Source organism: Lontra canadensis, unplaced genomic scaffold (genome assembly GCF_010015895.1).
Source record: "Lontra canadensis isolate GAN:19392208 unplaced genomic scaffold, GSC_riverotter_1.0 scaffold160, whole genome shotgun sequence".
NCBI lineage: Eukaryota > Metazoa > Chordata > Mammalia > Carnivora > Mustelidae > Lontra > Lontra canadensis.
The window spans coordinates 1271086-1287014 of NW_022631154.1; the positions used below are offsets into that span (position 1 = coordinate 1271086).

At 58.1% G+C, this 15929-nt stretch overlaps 1 protein-coding gene across 4 annotated transcripts; it reads left to right on the forward strand.

Annotated features, from left to right (window-relative positions):
• Positions 1 to 7897: 7897 nt before the first annotated feature.
• FDPS (farnesyl diphosphate synthase) lies at positions 7898 to 15826 on the forward strand. Of its 4 annotated transcripts, none has more exons than XM_032845238.1 (11): positions 7898 to 7913; positions 8574 to 8897; positions 8978 to 9140; positions 10554 to 10694; positions 13568 to 13648; positions 13741 to 13863; positions 14065 to 14153; positions 14237 to 14309; positions 14904 to 14981; positions 15067 to 15201; positions 15599 to 15826. In XM_032845238.1, the coding sequence occupies exons 2-11, from the start codon at positions 8716 to 8718 to the stop codon at positions 15797 to 15799; spliced, it is 1266 nt and encodes a 421-aa protein (XP_032701129.1). In that variant the 5' UTR covers positions 7898 to 7913; positions 8574 to 8715; the 3' UTR covers positions 15800 to 15826. The 4 variants fall into 4 exon arrangements, with proteins under 4 accessions (XP_032701129.1, XP_032701131.1, XP_032701130.1 ...); XM_032845239.1 differs by having other exon boundaries at positions 7908 to 7913; positions 8574 to 8612; XM_032845240.1 differs by lacking the exon at positions 8574 to 8897 and having other exon boundaries at positions 7901 to 7913.
• The last annotated feature ends 103 nt before the right edge of the window (positions 15827 to 15929 follow it).

The window sequence follows — 15929 nt, forward strand, 5'->3', positions numbered from 1 at the left end:
GCTCCTCTGGACTGCAGCGTCTCTCCAGACGTCCTTTCTTCTTCAGGCTGAATAATACTCCATTGTGTCCAGGTCACACCTTGTTTATCCCTCTGTCTGGGAACCGGCCCTCTGGCTTTCTCCACCTTCCGGCTGTGGTGAGTGGTGCTGCATGGACAGGTGTGTGGGCCCATGGAACCTTCTGGAAAGGCCCGCCACCCTCCCTGCAGCTCTGGTCTTGCCTCTGGGGCCGGGTGGGCAGGTCCACCCTAGGGAGAAGAGAGACGGTGGGAGAGCCTCACATGGGGACAGGGTCTGGAAAGGGGGCTAGAGGGTGCAAACCTGGCTCGTGGCTTGACCCCCACCAATGTTCCCTCCTCACTCAGAGCGCAGGCTGAAGGCCTCATGAGGCCCTGCTCCTTCACAGTCCTCCCCCACAAATCTAGTCATGCTGGCCCTGGTGACGTGGGAAACAAAAGGCGGAAGAAAAATTATTAAATCTCACTGCCCGCGGCCCGTTGACAAGGCCTTGAAACAGGAAGAGTGACCTTCCTCTGGGGACTCAGCTGGGGGACTCAGACGTGCTGAACTTTGCTGAGGGCAAAGGTGACCTTAGCCCAACTGCCTGGACCTTGTAAGTCCGCAGTAACATAACAGAGATTCCTCTGGAAACCTCCTTTACCGCTCCCCGCTGGACCCTCCCTAACCCTCTCCCATCTCGGATGTGGGCAATGGGCCGCGCCTGACGCCTCCGTGCGCCTTTCTCCCCGTGGGGCCTGTCCCTGTGATTTCATAAAACCACCTTTTTGCACCAAAGACGTCTCAAGAATTCTTTCTTGCCTGGGGGCTTTGAACCCTAGCGGTCTTTCCTACATCACCCCACATTTCTCAAACAAGGAAGAGAAGCCCCCACCGGAGAAGGGGGCTGCTCTGAGCTCCCTCCACGAACGGAGGACGCTGTTGCCCCTGCGGGCTCTGTGGCTCGCTCCCTTCTGTCCGGGCACCGCTGCTGGTGAGGCCTTCCGGGACCACCCACGGACCACGGCAGGCTTCCCCGTGCTTTGCTGTCCTTCCCAGCTCAGCTTTTTTTTTTTTTTTTTAAAGACTTAGTTATTTATTTGACAGAGAGAGGCAGCGAGAGAGGGGACACAAGCAGGGCAGAGGGAGAGGGAGAAGCAGGCTTCCCGCCGAGCAGGGAGCCCGATGTGGGGCTGGATCCCAGGACCTCATGACCTAAGCTGAAGGCAGACGCCTGATGACTGAGGTGCCCCCCAGGTGCTCCCCTCACCCAGCTTTTATACACTGGACTTATTCCCTGCGTCCGCCCCCCCCCCCCCCCCCGCCAAAAGTCAGTTCCAGAAGAATAGGCATTTTGTTTCTGTTGCCCACTGGTATATTCCTGGTGCCTGGTAGGGGATCAGTGAGTAACTTTGAATGGTGAGGGGCTCTCGGGGCGACTCAGCCGGCTCCAGCCTCTCTCTGTATCTGTAGGCCTCAGATCCAGCGCCCCAACCCCATCCGGCCCCCTCTCTCCTGCACCTTGTACTGCGGCGGCCGAGTCTGCGTCTTCTTCCTTCCTTACCTGCACCCCAACCCGCCCCGACTCCACCCGACCTGTCTCAACTGTTTCTGAACCGCAGGGAGACTGGGAGCCTCTTGCTACCGACAGCTCACGTCAGTCACCAGAATCTGTAGATTCCGGATGTTTTCCAAACCCACACCCTCTGCATCGCCGCTGCTGCAGGCCGGGCCTTTGCACGTGCGGTTCCCTGCACCTCGGTGCCCTTCCTCATCCCCTCTGTTCGGGGCTTCTCTTGTCCATCAGGTTAGATGGAAGATACTCACCAGCAGGGGTGTCCGGCTGGCTCGGGCGTAGAACATGTGGCTTTTGATCTTGGGGTTGCGAGTCAACCCTGCATTGGGTAGAGAGCGTACTTTAAAAGTAAATAAAACAAAATACTCATCAATAGCCACTAAAACCATCAAGTCTGGCACACAGAAGTGGGGCCACGGAGCGCCACTGCTCCTTGCAGGAGGCAAGAGGAAGCACATGTCCTGGACAAATTCTGGTGCTCTTGGCGCCTCCCAGCCAACCGGTCCACAGGAAGCACAGGGAGTAGAGGAATGAGTTCATCACATGCGGACGCCATCAGCCAGACCCAGCACTCGGGCAGTTCTAGCAGCAAAAGACCCAGTTAATCAGCAATGAAACAGCATGAAAACAAGGGGGAAGGAGTAACTGTTTGTTTAAAAACAGTTTAAGACACAGCCGACCGACCGAGTGCAGCGTGAGACCCCGAATTAGATTCTGATCTGAACAAGCCAATCGCAAAATGCATTTTTTTAAAGATTTTATTTATTTATTTGACAGAGAGAGAGAGAGAGCGAGAGATCACAAGATCACCTGAGCCGAAGGCAGAGGCTTAACCCACTGAGCCACCCAGGCGCCCCGCAAAATGCATTTTTGACACCATCCAGGAAATCTGAACACAGGTTGGCTATTACATGCTATTAAGCATGTAATTCCTATTAAGGAATTACTGTTAATTTTGTGCCTTATGTTTAAAAAAATTCCTTGTCCACTAGAGATGTGTCCTGAAGTGTCTGTGGTATTGCCGGTGGAGGCTTCACGGAAGCTCTCCCTGCCGAGGCAGAGTGTGTGGCTGCTGTGGGGGAAAGCAGGGTGTTTGACAGAATCGGATGGTCGCGCCCCGTGCGGCCTCTGCACCAGCGGGGTGACAGTTCTGGGCGTGTTCGTGAGAATCCTGGGGCGCCTGGGTGGCCCCATCAGTGGGACGTCCAGGCTTGGCATATGCTCAGGTTGCCGTCTCGGTGTCACGGGGTGGAGCCCGAGGGCTCTGTGCTCCCAGAGAGTGGGAAGGGGATTCCCTCCCTCTCCCTCTGCCCCTCCTCCGGCTTGTGCTCTCTCTTTCCCCCTCTCTCTAAGATAAATAAATAAACCTTTAAGAAAAAGAGAATATTTCTCTACTTATCAAGATAAATTCCATCTAGGTTTCTTCTTAGGGCGGACTGTGTGCTCTCCTCTGGGAGGCCACGACAAAGCTATGTTCCTGTCCACAAGAAGCTCCAGGGGATGGAGAAGACAGGTGAGGGCTCGGACCCCATCGGTGTTCTGTGATCAGGGTGTGACTGGGGTGAGCTTGGGAGCCACAGAGAGCTGGAAAGGGTCACCTGACCCAGTGAGAGGGGGCACTCCTAGAGGACAGTTTGTCTGGCCTATCAAGATACCACAGGGGCGCCTGGGTGGCTCAGTGGGTTGAGACGCTGCCTTCGGCTCAGGTCATGATCTCAGGGTCCTGGGATCGAGCCCCGCATCGGGCTCTCTGCTCGGTGGGGAGCCTGCTTCCTCCTCTCTCTCTGCCTGCCTCTCTGCCTATTTGTGATCTCTGTCTGTCAAATAAATAAATAAAAAAAATCTTAAAAAAAAAAAAAAAGATACCACAAAACACAACTGCTCCAAGCAGACCGCGGCCTAATGGTCTGGGGACATGGCCAAGAGCCGGCCTGGTACATTCTTGCTGGAGTGCTGCTCTCACCATATGAAGAAGAAAGCCCAGCACCAACCCAAGATACATGCCATCTCTGTTCTAGGGAGGAGAAAAATGATGTTCAAAGAGTTTAGGTAATGAACCCCAAGTACACAACCAATAAGGAGTTCAACCAGAGTTTGAACCCACGATTGTTTGCCTGCTAAGGTGCGTTCTTCCCCTAAGTGCTGGAGGCTTCTCGTGACTGGGGGAGGGGATGGCTCTGAGCTGTCAGGGACCTGGGTGTGTAGGAAGCCACGGTCTATTGTGCTGCCCAGTGTTTCCCACTGAGGATTAGGTCTGGTGTAGGAGAGCCCAGGGGCTCTCATCCTAGCCAGGCTGAGTCTAGACCATCCCAGACTCGCTGTGTCCCATAGCGAAGGTCAGTTCTAGGAGGTCCCAGGCTGGGAATGAGGAAGTGAGAGTGCTTTAGTTCTGGGACACATGGCCTCCCCCCTCTCTTCTTTGACTCCCTCTCCCCATTTCCTTAACCTGGAGTTTGCAAAGAGAGTGGATTAAGAATTTCTTGGGGGCCGCCTGGGTGCCTTAGTCGGTTAAGTGTCTGCCTTTGGCTCAGGTCATGATCCCAGGATCCTGGGATTGGGGATGGAGTCCCTCATCTGGCTCCCTGCTCAGTGAGCCTGCTTCTCCCTGTCTCTCTGGCTGCTGCTCCCCCTGCTGTACTCTCTCTCTCTGTCAAATAAATAAAATCTTTAAAAAAAATAATTCTTCGGATTTAAGCAGACTTGAATATTTATTAAGACTTTTCTGGGGGGCACCTGGGTGCCTCAGTGGGTTAAAGCCTCTGCCTTTGGCTCAGGTCATGATCCCAGGGTCCTGGGATCGAGCCCTGCATCGGGCTCTCTGCTCAGCAGGGATCCTGCTTCCCCCCCACCTCTCTGTCTGCCTCTCTGCCTACTTGTGATCTCTCTCTCTGTCAAATAAATAAATAAAATCTTAAAAAAAAAAAAGACTTTTCTGGGGTGCCTGTGTGGCTCAGTGGGTTAAAGCCTCTGCCTTCGGCTCAGGTCATAATCCCGGGGTCCTGGGATCGAGCCCCGAATCGGGCTCTCTGCTCAGCGGGGAGCCTGCTTCCCACTCCCTCTGCCTACTTGTGATCTCTGTCAAATAAATAAATAAAATATTAAAATAAAAACAGACTTTCCTCCCACTTTGCCACTTTTGACCCCTGACTCAACTCTATAAATTGGATAAGATGCACATTTATACTTTGATTCATTAAAAGTACACCAGCTCAGAGAGGTCCTGTGGGTTCCTGAAAGTTCTCGCTGCGGGTCCGGTGGACCCAAGGCTTGAGCCCGCCGCGCATTTGAGGCTGGGGAGTTCCAATTCGGCTGGGCGAGGAGCGGGCAGGACCCATGCTAGTAGAAGCCTCCCTTTCCAGCCGCTTTCAGTCCCCCCCCCCCCCCCCCCCCCCCCCCCGCCCTGCGAGAAGCGCTCCTCCCAGCGTTCTCCGAGCCCCTGACACCCATTATCCGGGAGCCCAGCTCCCTCCTGCAGCGCCCTCAGCCTCCATACCAGGTCAGCGTCCTCCTTCCTGGAGGGTCATTTCTCTCCGGACTGCTTTGGCTTCCCGCCACTCCTCTGCCCATCTCAGGGTCCGTATCCTTTGTTCGTTCGCCCCCCACCCTGCCCCACCCCCTGCGCGTGGTCACCTGTGGGAAGCGGGGAGCCCTGTCCCAGGGTGGCCTTGGCCGAGGACGGCCAGGGAAGGAAGAGGCGGGTCTGGGGGAAGAATCCACAGGCTCCTCAGAGGGGAGATGTGCAGGTTTACAGGCCCGCGAAGTCCATTCTGGGTGTGGCTGGCTGAGCCCTGGCGTGTAATTTACTGTGTGTAATGACGTTTTCTGGACCTCACTTTAGTTCTCCAAGGAAGCACATGATTTTCAGTTTTTTTTTTTTTTCAAGATTTTATTTATTTGACAGAGAGAGATCACAAGTAGGCAGAGAGGCAGGCAGAGAGAAGGGTCAGGGAGGGGGGGAAGCAGGCTCCCAAGGAGCAGGGAGGCCAATGCGGGGCTCCACCCCAGGACGCCGAGATCATGACCTGAGCTGAAGGCAGAGGCTTAACCCACTGAGCCACCCAGGTGCCCCTTGTTTTTGTTTTTAATCATGGTAAAATATGCCACTTTTGTTTTTGGAAGACTTTTTTTTTTTTTTTTTTTAAGATTTTATCTATTTGGCAGACAGAGATCAAAAGTACGCACCCACGGAGAGGCAGGCAGAGAGAGAGGGGGAAGCAGACTGAGCCAACTCAAGGGGCTCAGTCCCTGGGCCCTGACCTGAGCCTAAGGCAGAGGCTTAACCCACTGAGCCACCCAGGTGCCCCCCCCCCATTCTGTACACTCTCTTTTCACTCTCTTGACGGTGTCCTTTGGTGCACAAAAGTTTTCAATTTTGATGAAGTTCGGATTACCTTTTGCCTTTTATGCCTTTGGTGTCGTATTTAAGAATCCATCACTAGGGGTGCCTGGCTGGCTCAGGTGGTGAAGCCTGTGACTCTGGATCTCAGGGTTGTGAGTTTGAGCCCCATGTTGGGTGGTAGGGATTACCTAAAAAAAAATTTTAAGATTTTGTCAGAGAGAGTGAGCAAGCACAAGCAGGTGAGCAGAAGAGGGAGCAGCAGGCTCCCCGCTGACTTGCGACTTGCTCCCAGGACCCTGGGATCGTGACCCGAGCTGAAGGCAGACGCTCAACAGCTGGGCAGGTGCCCCTAAAAATTAAAACAAACGAACAAACAAACAAACTTAACCCCCCCGCAAAAAAACCCACTATTAAAGACAAGGTCTGAAGGCTTATCTCTATGTTTTCTTCTAAGATTTTTTATGGTTTTAGCTTCTTTATATAGGTTTTAATCCATTTTGAGTTAATTTTTGCATATGGTGTGAGGTAGGAGTCCAACTTCATTCTTTTGCCTGAGGAAAGACAGTTGGGTTTACCTGGTGCCATTTGTTGAAGAGACTGTCCTTTCCCCATTTAGTGGACTTGGTGCCTCTGTAAAAAACCTATTGGTGGCGGCGCCCGGGTGGCTCACAGGGTTGGGTGTCTGCCTCCGGCTCCTGTCATGGTCTCCAGGGCCTGGGATCCAGCCCACATCAGGCTCCTGGCTGGCTCAGCCAGGAGCCTGCTTCTCCCTCTCCCTCTGCCTCTCCCCCTGCTTGTGTGCTCCATCTCTCTCTCTCAAATGAATAAATAAAATCCTAAAACAAACAAACCAACCTACTGGTCACAGATGTATGAGTTTATTTCTGGACTCTCAATTCTGTTTCCTTGGTCAGTAGGTCTATCCTTATGCCAGGAACACATTGTTTTGATTATCATAGTCGTGTAGTACATTTTGAAACCGGGAAGTGCGAGTTTATCCAGATTATTTTAGCCATCCAGGGTCCCTTTCTAACCCCATACGCATTGGCAGATTGTCTTTCCATAGCTGCAGAGAAATCCGTTGGAATTTTGACAGGGATTGTGTCGAATCTGTAGATTGCTTTGCGTGACATCTTAACAATATTAAGTCTTTTCTCCAGGAATACGGCTGTTTTCCATTTGTTTAGGTGTTCTTTAGTCTCTGTCAGCAGTGTTTTATAGTTTTCAATGTACAAATTGGTTAAATTTTGTTCTTAAGTATTTATTTATTTATAGATCTTATTTATTTATTTGACAGAGATCACAAGTAGGCGGAGAGGCAGGCAGAGGGGGAGGGGGAAGCAGGCTCCCCGCTGAGCAGAGAGGCCGACGGGGGCTCGATCCCAGGACCCTGAGGCCACGAGCTGGGCGGAAGGCAGGCGCCGTGTTCCGTCGTTTTAGACGCGGCGGCCGCTCGCAGCGCTTTCTTCATCTCCTCCCGAGACTGCCCGTCGCTGGGTTCCGCCCGTCGGGGCTGTGCTCGGCACCTGCGGATGTTCCGTAGCTGCGGCCCCAGCCGCTCCGAAGTGGGGCTGCGGGCTGCGTCCGTCTCTCCAGTCCGCCCGCGGCGAAGCCGGTCCCGCTGCAGCCCTGCCCACCGCCCACCCGCGCAGGGAGCGGCGGCCGCTGCGGGAGGGAATCCTGCCTCCCGCCTCCGCGGCCAGCCCCGGCCGGCTCCTCCCGCCCGGGACGCAGCCCTGCCATTGGTTGTCCGGCCCAGGGCCCCATACTCACACGAGGGGAGGCAGCCAGTCAGCGTGGCTCGTCTCCGCCCAGGCGGCCCGCGAGAGACCGTGTGGGCCTGTCCCTCCCGCGGCATGCCGGGAATTGTAGTCTGGTGAGGCTTTTCCGTCCAGAAGGAAGGGAGCTCGGGAACTACCGGACCCAGAGGGCCGCGCGCCGAGCGGAGCGGTTTTCTGAGTTCCCGGCTAGGACTGAACCTTAGGCGGCATCCAGGAGCAGGTGAGAGAGGTCTCCGGCGGGGACTGGGGCGGCGGTGGGAGCCTCAGCCCCACTTTCGTGGCAGTACCGCGGGGTCCAGGAGGTCCCCCGTGTCGGGGGCCGGTGGCCTGACCGGCCGGTCTTCCGGCTGTGTGCGGCCTCAGCCTCCCCGGCCGCCGTGTTGCTCCGAGGCTGGCCGAGAGGTCCCAGCGCTGCCTGTGAGGCTCGGGGCGCCCAGTCCCCGAGCCCGGGACCTCGTGTCCGTGGTCCCCCGGTTACGGCGCAGTTCTCCTCTTCTTGGGGTATCCACGAGCCTGCACAGCCCTTTCCCCGCCTACCGGGGGGACCCGGGTTCTAGACTTGGCGCCGCTGCCCCCGGGTCTTCCTGCGTCCTAGAGCCTCAGCTGGCCCCCATCAAGCAGGGCGCTGCCCGGGCGCTCCCGGCCCTCGTCCTCCGGAGCTCTAGTGCGGACTGCTCCGGCTGTGCCCCAGGGCTTGGGGGAGGAAGCCGAGAGGGGGGCGATTCCGGAGGCTCGCTGCAGGAGTCAGCGCTGGAGGGGACGGTTAGGTGGCACTGAGTTGCGGTGTCACGTGCGCGCTGCGTGAAGCGCGACCCGTTGACTGTCGGTCACCAGATGCCTTTTGCTCCTTGCATTTCCTTCTCTCTGGAAATGCCCTCAGGCCCAGCTCAGCAGAGAGCGCGGCGTTCTGGGCCCAGAGATAAAAGAGTGGTGGGGATGACCTGAGGAGCCGCCGCCGCGCATCTGCCTTTGGTGCTTGCCCCTGCAGGGAGTGCTCGGTGCCCCCTCCCTATGCCACCCCCATGATGCCCCTGTCCCGCTGGCTGAGATCTGTGGGCGTCTTCTTGCTGCCAGTCCCCTGCTGGGTCCCCCGGGAGAGGTGGCTGGGTCCCCTTCGGCGTCCCTCCCTGGTGCGCGGGTGCCCAGTCCTGGGGGCCTGGCATGGTGCCCGCTGCTGGTGCCAAGCGTGGACAGAGGAGCCTCGGTGAGTGTGGTGGGGGGTGAGGGGCCTCGGGGAGGGAAGCAGCTGCTCAGGTTTCTGACCTGGTTTTCCTCTCTCCACAGAGCACTTTACTCCTCCTTCACAATGAACGGAGACCAGAAATCGGACTCTTACGCCCAAGCAAAGCAGGATTTCATCCAGCACTTCTCCCAGATTGTCAAGGTGCTGACCGAGGATGGCGTGGGCCACCCAGAGACAGGAGATGCCATTGCCCGGCTCAAGGAGGTGAAGGATTGGTGACTTCAGAGACTTAATCTGAGGTTCAGTTCACTCTGTAGATGTGTGGGATCCAGCTGTGGCTTTTGGGGGATCTTTGACACCGGGGTGAGAGGAGGGGCGGCTTTTACCTGAGTGACTCAGTCTTTTCTGGAGGGGGCAGGGTGGGAGCAGGGACCCTTACACAGCCCACCCACCCTGCCTCGCGGTTCAGGTGAGCCATCCAGACTGCGTTCTCTGGGATGGAGGCCCCTGGAGTGCCTGCTAAGTCTTGGATTTTGTTGAGAAAGGGAATTAGGTGTCCAGGAGTTCTCAGGTGCCACTTGTCCGGGAGCTGGAAAGAAGGCAGCCCGAGGAGCTTCCGGGGAAGCTGAGCATCACCAGAAACTCTCCTCTGGGGCGCCTGGGTGGCTCAGTCAGTTAAGCTTCCGACTCTTATTTTCTGGTCAGGTCATGAACTCATGGGTTATGAGATCAGGCCCTGTGTTGGGCTCTGCACTCAGTGTGGAGTCTGCTTAAGACTCTGTCTCCTTCTCCCTCTGCTCCTCCCACTAAAGTAAATAAGTACTCAAAAAAAGAGAAGAAATGAAATGAAACCTCTGCTCCAGGGCAGGAAGTTCAGCTGGTATATTTGAGCTGCCTAATTTTTTATTCTTTTAGGATATCTAGTAATTCTTTTTATAAATACTGTCTCGTTTGTTTGAGGAGAACCAAGGAGAAGGTTTGCCTACACTGGGATGACGATTAGAAGGGAGGTTTTGACACTGCATTGGAGCTGGGGGACTGCAGGGCAGCAGAAGGCAAAAAAGAGAGCTCCCAGCAGGAGGCGATAGGCCTGGGTCCCCTCCCCCTCCTGAGCGCACTTCCGGCCAACTTTGGGAGGCTTGTCTTTCCTCCAATGAGACAGGCTTTTCCTTTGCTGATGGTTTGGACGGTGGGGAGGGGTAAGTGGCAGGGAGGTCTCGGAGAGGTGGGGATGGGGCTGGAAGCTGGGAAGCAGAGTCCGGACGAGCCAGCCATTCTAGTGGTATGTATAGTGCATTCGGGCGCTTGGGAGCAGATTCTAATGTGCAGCGTGGAGCCCTAACCACTTACTGAGGAACGGGGCGCCTGGCTGGCTCAATCCGTCGAGCGTGTGACCCTTGATCTCAGGGTCATGAGTTCAAGCCCGGTGTTGAGCTTAAAAGGAAACAAATGTCCTGAGGAAGACCAGGCAGAGAGAGGGCAGAGGGACCCTTCCAGCTGTGCTCTGGGATTTGGAGATGGCAGCCAAGGCTGCCATTCCACAGGCTCTGGGAGGAGGAATGGGGCCTGAGGAGGTTAAAATCCAGTCTGGGTTGGAATCGGGAGAGGGCTGGGAGAAGTCTTAAGAGTAGGCGCTCTGGGGAACCTGCTGTCTTGTTCCTCTGCCCTCGCCCCCAGGTCCTGGAGTACAATGTGACTGGGGGCAAGTACAATCGGGGTTTGACGGTGCTGATAGCATTTCGGGAGCTGGTGGAGCCCAGCAAGCAGGACGCCGAGAGCCTCGGGCGGGCCCTGACCGTGGGCTGGTGTGTTGAGCTGGTAAGGAGCGGGGACGGCAGGAGACGCAGAGGTCTTAACCAGGGTCGGGGCTGACCTGGGGGGAAGGGGAGGGATGAGTTTGAGACGAATTTCTCCATGTGTTTCTGGACATTAGTAGTCAGATTTAGCCGTGCTTCACTCTAAGGGTTAACAAACGCGGGGACTCCTTTGCCCGTGGGAGCACCTTTCACCTACAGACTGAGCCCGCTGTGGGCCCCGGGCCTTGGAACCGGGCATAAAGGCGTCCGCTCTTTCCTCTGAGCAAGGACAGCCGTCAGCATGGCATAGTTCTTCCAGGGGCAGTTCTAAAGCAGAGACGGAAGGCTTGCAGCCCGCCAGCTGGCCGTTTCCTAAAGCGAAGTGCTCTAAACTTAAGCAAGAAGAGAGGTTGCATAAAAACCCAGATTTCTAGCATCGCTTGGAAAATTGCTACATTTGTGCCCAGGTTCCCTTGCAGCATCCGCGGGCTGGTGGTAAGTCCTAGCCCGGCTGGCGGGGCATGTGCGCCTGTGTGGCTCGCTTGCTCTCTGGTTGGCTCCAGTCCCCATGTGTCCTTGTCTCCTGTACCCAGTTCGTTTGCCCCTGAGGAGGGGTACAGTTTCCTTGCCTAGCCTGAGAGCTTCATTAGTGGCCAGGAGCCTGGATTCCAGGAGCGGCGCCAGGCCCCGAGGAGAGTGGCAGTGGGCTCAGAAGGGAAGGCACTCAGGACCTGGCGTGTGGAAAGGAGCAGCTACCTCAAGGGTGGTGTGATGTGCTTGGGGCCAACCACACTGCCTCCTCCACCTGGGCAGCGTGGGTGGACCCGTCAGAGCCGTGGAGTCTGGAATTGCCATGGGGCTGGGGAGGCGGGATCTGCCTCCAAGGAGGGAAAGGGACAGTGGCGTCACTGCGGGACTGGGCGCTGGGGACAAGGAGCCCATACACACCGCGGGGCAAGGCAGGGAGGCCGGGCAGGTCTGGGCAGAACAGAGGAGCAGAGCTGTGGGGCCAGGGCGGGTCACCTGGTGGAAGGACACGGCACAAGTCAGAGCTGAGTCAGAGCTGCCTGCTGCTCCCCAGGGAGCAGCGGGGGCGGGTAGGGGATGACACGCGGCTGCGGTGCCGGCACCTGCCAGTACACCTGAGCTGCCCGCTGTTGTTTTCGCTTGGGGGACTTCTGTGACAATTTCCGCTTTTATCTTTCTCCTCCTGCCTCGTGTCCTACAGTCCATTTCAGCCGTCACCTCCTAGGAGCGAGGACATTTGCCCGCCTCAGCACCGTGCCTGGTCACGTCTGTCTCCGCTCACGCGGGTCGCCCCAGCGAAAGACTGCACACCGCGTAGTGCAGAAAAAACAGAGCTTTATTTTGTCGACTTCTGGAAGCTGGAAGTCAAAGACCAAGGCCCCAGTGTGGTTGGGGGCCCCCTCCTGGCTCAGCAGCCCCTGCCAGCCGCAGCCCCTTGTGGGGAAGGGGCTGGGCAGCTCCTCTCTGATGGTTAGGGTTTCAGCGTGTGCATCAGGGGGGACACGTTCAGACCCCAGTAACGGTGATAGTGTCTAACGCATAGTCCGTGTTTACATATTCCTGACTCTCCCCAAAATGTCTGTTCTAGGTTTTTTTGTTTTGTTTTTAAGCATCTAAGGTCACATCGAGGGTACCGTGTTTGGCGGCTCTCAGTTCTTCAGGCCTTAACCGTCGGAACAGGCCTTCACTGCAACTAATACTGCGGATCGATCTCTCTCTTAATTGACCGGGGGTGGGACTCTGGCGCTGGTATTTTGTTTTTTTAAAGGTCCCCTAATAAAGAGGAAGTGCATTTGGGTTAAGAACCACTGCTGTGGGGCAGAGGGGCGTGAGGGAGGCTGTGCAGTGAGGCCCTTTGGAGAGCATCTTGGTTGAAAGCAGGTGGGGGAGTCAGGGGCCTGTGTCCTCAGGGGCCCCAAGTCAGCACCCCATAAACACACACGCCTCCCGCGTGGAAAGCCCGTGTGTGGCCAGACGTACGGGCGCGGATCAGCGCCTCCTTCCTCAAGGGGTCACCTGGGGCAAGAGCCGTGGCCACCGCAGGCTGCGGCACACTGAGCGTGCTGGAGGCCACGGGCAGCGTTGGGGAATCGGAGCGAGGCAGACCCGTGGGTCCACACAGCAGGACGGAGCCAAGGTTTAAAACCACGTCCTGAAAAGCTGTTTTTAAAGGCTGGGAAGGTGTAGCGTGAACGCGGGAAGTCTGGGGTTCGGGACAGCGTCGCATTCATTAGGCGCTTAGGACACACCGGCTCTGGGGCGAGTGCCGTGCTCGGCCCCAGGTGGGCACACGTCCTGGCCTCCAGGGACTGAACAACCTGCTGGGAAAACCAGCTCATCCTGGGCCTCCGAGGCCGGCCGGTGCCCAGAGGAGAGGCCCTCGGCTGCCGCTGGCGTGGTTACACGTTGGAGACCTGCAGGCAGACGTGGCCAAGGGAGGCTGCAGCTCTGGCCTGTCAGTGCCCCGAAGTGTGGCTTTGTCCTGTGTGAGCGGAGGGCCTGGGGGTGACACGGGACGGGCCTCCTTTCCTCACAGAAGTCCCTGGAAGGCACTGCGGGGAGGGGCCTTAAGCAGTCGCTCAAGTTCTTGGCGAGAGAAGCCCGCAGAATGCGACACCCGTGCCTCCCGCGACCAGGGCTGCTCGCGAGGCGATGGGCGAGACCCGCTGGCGTCTCCCGGGTTGCTGCTCGGAAGCCGGAACAGCGAGGTCCTAGAACCTCCCCGGCCCCACAGCGCAGAACGGCGGGCCTCGGTCTCCCCGGCCCGACCGCCCTTCCTCGCTCGGCGCTGGGCAGCGGCAGCCCCGCAGCGGGTCGGAGGAGCGCCGGGAGGAGCCCCGCGGCTGAGTCCGGTCTGCCTTCTCGCAGCTGCAGTCCTTCTTTCTGGTGTCCGACGACATCATGGATTCCTCCCTCACCCGGCGGGGGCAGATCTGCTGGTATCAGAAGGTAGAGCGGCCAGGCCTCGGGGCGGCACAGCGCGCGGAGCTGTTCCGCACGGCCAGGGGCCCACAGCTTGTTTTCCTCCGTGTCCCCGCCAGCCGGGCATCGGTTTGGACGCCGTCAACGACGCCCTGCTGCTGGAGGCCTGTGTCTACCGACTGCTCAGGCTCCGCTGCCGGCAGCAGCCCTATTACCTGAACCTGCTGGAGCTCTTCCTTCAGGTGCGGCGCAGGCCCGGGCTCCGGGCCAGGCTGTCCGCAGCTGGTGCGGCCTCGGGGGTTTCGGGGTCCGGGGTGTCGCCGGGTTCGCCTGGAAGGGAGCGGAGCTGGGCAGCGCGGTCTCGGCCTGTGGCGTGGGCTGCCTTTCAGGGTTTCCCGGCCCCAGGGAAAGCCCAGCTCAGGGGCCGTCTCCCTCTTCCTCAGAGTTCCTATCAGACGGAGATCGGACAGACTCTGGACCTCATCACAGCCCCCCAGGGCAACGTGGATCTTGGCAGATTCACTGAGAAGAGGTGAGGGACAGGGAATCAGGCGGTGAGGGAGGGCTCTGCCGTGCGCTTTCCTTCTGAGGACTTGACCTTCTCCCCCTACTCAGGTACAAATCTATTGTCAAGTACAAGACCGCTTTCTACTCGTTCTACCTCCCTGTGGCTGCCGCCATGTACATGGTGAGTGAGCCTCCCACCCCTTGCTGCTCACCGGTGGGGCTTTTGGACAGACGGCACAAAGCAGAGGACTTCGGACAATTTGCTGTCTGGCCTGTGACCCCGGGCAAGTCACTGAAGGTCTGAGGGGGTCTGTGCGATGATGGAGTCCCCTCAAGATTTTTGTGAAGGCCAGCGGAGGCCGGGATATGCGAGGGGTCCGCCCGCCTTGGGGGAGCACTACGCCCTCCATCTGGTCGGAATGGGGGTGGTTTCACACTGAGCGGAAGAAGACCAGGTGCAAAGGCTGGTGGCGGGCGGCCTGCTCGCGCCCCGGCCTCACTTCTCCCCAGTTCCCATTCGATCCAGGCAGGAGCAGGAAGAGTGAGTCGGGCTGGGCACGCGCCGGCCTCCCGTCTGAGGGCACATGCCGGAGGGCCTCGCTGGAAGAGGCGCGCTAGAGGTCGGACCACCAAGACATCCTAGAGCCCCGAAGCCAGGGCCGTCTGAACAGAGAGGGGAGGGGATCCGGGGCCCGCATTGGGGGCCCCCAGGAGGTGCAGCAAGGAAAGTGAAGGCCCCCCGGTGTTCGGCTTATTGGTTCCGTTTTCGCCGTAGGCGGGCATCGACGGCGAGAAGGAGCACGCCAATGCCAAGGAGATCCTGCTGCAGATGGGGGAGTTCTTTCAGATCCAGGTGGGAAGGCAGGGACTGGGCGACAGCAGCCCCCAGGGCCCCGCTGTGGAGCCTCTTCACATGTCCTCCTCTGCCCCCTGCCCAGGACGATTACCTCGACCTCTTTGGGGACCCCAGTGTGACGGGCAAGATCGGCACAGACATCCAGGACAACAAATGCAGCTGGCTGGTGGTTCAGTGTCTGCAGCGGGCGTCCCCGGAACAGCGCCGGCTGCTGCAGGTTCCTGTGTGGCCGCGACCCCAGAGCTCCCAGGAAAGGGACAGAGCAAGGATTCTCAAGGGGGTGGTGGTGACTGTGCACCCCAGGGGATGTCTGGCATCATCAGCACACATTTTCTGTCACGTGCTATGGGGATCTTCAGTGGGTAGAGGCCAGATGAGCCTCCAGACAGCACCCCTCCCCCCCTTGCACACAACAGCCCCCCGCGTTTTTAGGCAGCCCCGGCCTTGGTAGTGCCGAGGTGGAGGAAACCGGACGAGCTGCTCTCTGACGGTTTGCCGGCCGCAAAGGACAAGACCGCAGGCGCTCCAGAGCCCTTGACGGTGGAGGCTGGAATGTGTGGATGAGGGCCGTTGCGGGGGTGCTAAGCCCTTTCCCTGCCTCCCGCCCCTCCCAGGAGAATTACGGGCAGAAGGAGGCGGAGAAGGTGGCCTGGGTGAAGGCGCTGTACGAGGAGCTGGACCTGCCCGCCGTGTTCGCGCAGTACGAGGAGGAGAGCTACGCCCGCCTCATGGGCCTCATCGAGCAGCACGCGTCGCCCCTACCGCGGGCCATCTTCCTGGGGCTGGCGAACAAGATCTACAAGAGGAAGAAGTGACCTGGATGCTGCACGGGCGGGGCAGGGCGGGGCGGCTCTCAATAAATCATCGAAGCTTCTTGTGGTTCTTCTGCGCCTGCTTCTGGCAGCCCGGGCAGGGGTGGGGGGCGGCCGGGATCCCCTGGGGCTG